This window comes from Giraffa tippelskirchi, chromosome 12 (assembly GCF_054371585.1).
Source record: "Giraffa tippelskirchi isolate mGirTip1 chromosome 12, T2T-mGirTip1v1.2.pri, whole genome shotgun sequence".
Lineage (NCBI taxonomy): Eukaryota > Metazoa > Chordata > Mammalia > Artiodactyla > Giraffidae > Giraffa > Giraffa tippelskirchi.
The window spans coordinates 148,954,459-148,958,735 of NC_137286.1; the positions used below are offsets into that span (position 1 = coordinate 148,954,459).

General features: G+C 59.2%; 1 protein-coding gene across 1 annotated transcript; it reads left to right on the top strand.

Annotated features, from left to right (window-relative positions):
* Window positions 1-683: 683 nt before the first annotated feature.
* Window positions 684-2,528, top strand: SOX1 (SRY-box transcription factor 1). Its single transcript, XM_081550470.1, has one exon. It carries the CDS (start codon window positions 684-686, stop codon window positions 1,791-1,793), a length of 1,110 nt encoding a protein of 369 aa, XP_081406596.1. The 3' UTR covers window positions 1,794-2,528.
* The last annotated feature ends 1,749 nt before the right edge of the window (window positions 2,529-4,277 follow it).

Sequence of the window (4,277 nt, forward strand, 5' to 3'; positions counted from 1 at the left end):
CTCCGAGCGCCCGGCCCCGGGCAGGCAGCCGGCAGCGCGTCCCGGGCTCGGCCGCCCCGCTCTCAGGCCCTCTCCGCGCGCCTGCGCTCCCTCCGCGGCCCCCGGCCCCCCTCCCCGGCTGCACCGCGATCGCCCCCCGCCCCCGCTCCCCCCTCCCGCTCCCCTCGGCGACTCGCTCCCCCCTGGCGCCTGGGACCGGCACATGCCCAGCGCACGCGGCGCGCCGCCCTGCTAGAAGTTGCAGCCCCGGAGTTGGAGGCCGCGGAGAACCGAGCGCGGGAGGAAGGAGCCGCGCGGCGGCGGCGGCGAGCCCCGAGCCGGGCCCCGCGCACCGCTGCGCCCCGGAAAGTGGAGCTGCAACTTGGCGGCGCCTGCACCTGTTGGCCCCGCGCCGCCGAGGGCGACCCGGCTGCGGCGACGGCGACCCCCGCCCCTGGCCTCTTCGGCAAGCGGCTGGCGCTTCAGAGAAACTTTCCACCCGTGAGCCGGACCGGCGCTGAGCGCGTGTGTCCCTGCCCCTTTTGTGTCGTTGTCGCCTCCGCCTCTCCGCACTCTTCTCTCCGCCAGGACCTCACCCCCCCGCCCGCGTCTCGCTCCGTCTGAGCCCCTCTCCATCCCCCACCCCGGCCGTCTATGCGCCCGGCCCTCTCTGCGCGGCGCCGGTGAACCCGCGAGCCGCCCCGATGTACAGCATGATGATGGAGACCGACCTGCATTCGCCCGGCGGCGCCCCGGCGCCCACGAACCTGTCGGGCCCGGCCGGGGCTGGCGGCGGCGGCGGCGGCGGCGGCGGGGGCGCCAAGGCCAACCAGGACCGAGTCAAGCGGCCCATGAACGCCTTCATGGTGTGGTCCCGCGGCCAGCGGCGCAAGATGGCCCAGGAGAACCCCAAGATGCACAACTCGGAGATCAGCAAGCGCCTGGGCGCCGAGTGGAAGGTCATGTCCGAGGCCGAGAAGCGGCCGTTCATCGACGAGGCCAAGCGGCTGCGCGCGCTGCACATGAAGGAGCACCCGGATTACAAGTACCGGCCGCGGCGCAAGACCAAGACGCTGCTCAAGAAGGACAAGTACTCGCTGGCCGGCGGGCTGCTGGCGGCCGGCGCGGGCGGCGGCGCGGCCGTGGCCGTGGGCGTGGGCGCGGCGGCCGTGGGCCAGCGGCTCGAGAGCCCCGGCGGCGCGGCGGGCGGCGGCTACGCGCACGTCAACGGCTGGGCCAACGGCGCCTACCCCGGCTCGGTGGCGGCGGCGGCGGCCGCCGCGGCCATGATGCAGGAGGCGCAGCTGGCCTACGGGCAGCACCCGGGCGCGGGCGGCGCGCACCCGCACGCGCACCCCGCGCACCCGCACGCGCACCACCCGCACCCGCATCCGCACAACCCGCAGCCCATGCACCGCTACGACATGGGCGCGCTGCAGTACAGCCCGATCTCCAACTCGCAGGGCTACATGAGCGCCTCGCCCTCGGGCTACGGCGGCCTCCCCTACGGCGCCGCGGGCGGCGCGCATCAGAACTCGGCCGTGGCGGCGGCGGCGGCGGCGGCGGCCGCGTCGTCGGGCGCCCTGGGCGCGCTGGGCTCGCTCGTCAAGTCGGAGCCGAGCGGCAGCCCGCCGGCCGCGGCGCACTCGCGGGCGCCGTGCCCCGGGGACCTGCGCGAGATGATCAGCATGTACTTGCCGGCCGGCGAGGGCGGCGACCCGGCGGCGGCGCAGAGCCGGCTGCACTCGCTGCCGCAGCACTACCAGGGCGCGGGCGCGGGCGTCAACGGCACGGTGCCCCTGACGCACATCTAGGGGCGCGGGCACCCCGCGGCCGGCCGGCCTCCGTACGGACCTGTCCACGTTCTCCTGAGAAGGAAGACACGGGCGCCGCCCGGGCCCCGACCGCGAGCTCCCGGGGACCGCTCGGCGGGACGGTCGCGCGTCGGAGACTGCACTCCGGTGTTTTCTTGAGACTTTTTGTACAGTATTTATCATCCATTCGCGGAGGAGGCGGAAAGCGTCTTCTTTGCTCGAGGGGACACAGAGACCGAACCAAGCACGAGGCGACTCCCAACTTTTCTGTCCCCGCCGCGCGCCCGCCTTCATCCCGCATCGCCTCCTGACGGCGTCGGGTGCCGGCGGCGCGGGGAGCGGGTCTCATCTGTTATCTGTGTAGGGAGACGGCGCCAAACACAAGTTTTGGTAGTCGTTACGGCTTTTGGGGGGGTCGGTTTGTTAATTTATACAAAGAGATTCCCCCCACCCACCCCTTTCAGGCGGCAGCGTTATTCTGGGTTTTGTAAAACTTTCTGTAACTGAGCATTTTCATTTTTTTTTTTGGTTTGTTTTGTATTATTTCATGTAAATGCGTTGTGAAATTTTTATTTGCGGCGTTGCGGTGTGGGGAGGGGGATTCAGATTATGTACATAGTTTCCTAAAAAGCCTTTCTTCTAAAAACGAAAAAAAGAACCCCCCACCCTAAAAAAAATTGCATCGAGCTTTGAGTCAATAAATTTAAAAGCGAGAAGTCCGTTTTTCCCCATGAATTTGAAACGTGCTAAATTTATAATCATGTTTTATGAACTCAAGTTACAATCAGTTAATCTGACGAAGGAGAAAGAAAACTGAAATGAAACTGAGGGAAGCCCGGGGGGAGGGCGCGGTGTCCTTGGAGTTGCATTAGAGAGGAAGGGAGGGGAGTAAAAATCGATAGATTATTTTGTAGACTTTACAGTGTCATTACGGAACGAGAAATAATTGCCAAAAAAAAAAATAGTTTTATAGTCCGGCCTTGGGTGCGTAGTTTTTAACTGCAGGCAGATGCCTCGGGCTTCGCGATTCCCTGTTTCGAGCCTCTTCCTGCTGGCCCGGGACCTGCGCGCAGTTTGGTCCAAAGGAGGGAGGAGAGAAGACCCCGATGGCGGGACCAGGGCAAGGACGCACGGCAAAGACACGGTGGGGGCGCCGGGGCCGCAATTCCCCTGCAGTTAATGAGATTGCAAGTGGAATTTTCTGAATTTGGCTCAAGGAAACGCACTCTCTAAACCAAAATGTACTGCAGCCAACCGATTCCCCTCCGACTGTCCTCGGCCCCTCCCTCTGGTATATTTCTCCTTGGAAAAGGACAAAATAGTTTTGTTGGGTTTTCACACACAAAACCGACCACTCCCGGATGCCCCGGGTGAACTGGGATGCAAGTTGCTAACCGATGTGAATGCAAAATGCGGTGTTTATTATTCCTGATGAGATCTGAGGTTGTTTGATGCTTTAATTTTTTTAATTATACTTTTTCTAGGTGTTTATTGGTACATTGCAGTTTTTTCTGGATTTTAAAGTTTTCTGTAAAACTTTGTCTTCAAGTAATCTGACAGCATTAAATATTGCATTTGAAAGTTATACTGTAGCAAATACGTTTTGACATTAGTCACAGCATAAAGATGAAAATTATATTTTTGAAAAGAACAAAGCTTTTGGTCAGATCGAAATACATTGATTTCATCAGCCCCTCATTTTTCTCAACTTTTTTTTTTTTTTGGTCCTGGAATGAGCATAGACTGTCCATCCAAACGTGGGCCTGTGCTAGCAGGTTAATGAGAACCACGGTCAGCCTGTGCTAGAGAATAGCTTTAAGTAAAATGCTCACCTGACAATTGACATGTGTAATTTTTTTGGAGTCACTTTGATAATTTTGCTTCAACCCTTCATTCCTTAAGGTGACTGCAGAAATTTTAAGAGCTACGGCAGTTGCTTCTTTCTAACAAGATAATAAAGTCTCCCTCTTTTTTCTTTTTTCTCTCTTTTTTTTTTTTTGCTTTAGTAATTTGATGTGTTTGGATACATAGGGACTGCTGGGCAGAACAGCATCTTAGATGGTGAGACAATCTGAGAATAAATGCAGCATGCAATCTCCTCTGGGAGACACGTTGAGAAATCCTGTGATGCTCCCTGGACTCCCCAAGCGGTGGAAGGCGCAGGCCTCATCTGCTCTGAAATGTCCAGAGTTCAGTGGACTCCGCCTGGCTCTTTTGCAACCTCTCCCTGCACCTGCTAAGGGGGCAGACAGACCAGGCGCTATGCTCATATATAAACACATTTGTATCTTTGCTCGACTATTGGCGTAACAATGTTCGTAATGTGGGATACATTGGAAATGTGTCTGACCATAAAAAGTTTAGCCGGGGCTCCTGGCAGAGGTGTCTGTCCGTCTCCTGGAAGGTGGACTTATAGCGTGGCATTTTCCCCTATGGGCCTCATATCAAGTCAGCAGAAATAGTCAATGCCAGGTGGCCCAAGCC

What these genes read in the sequence shown, in the direction of transcription:
- SOX1 (XM_081550470.1), top strand. Translation starts at nt 684, where the DNA reads ATGTACAGCATGATGATGGAGACCGACCTGCATTCGCCCGGCGGCGCC.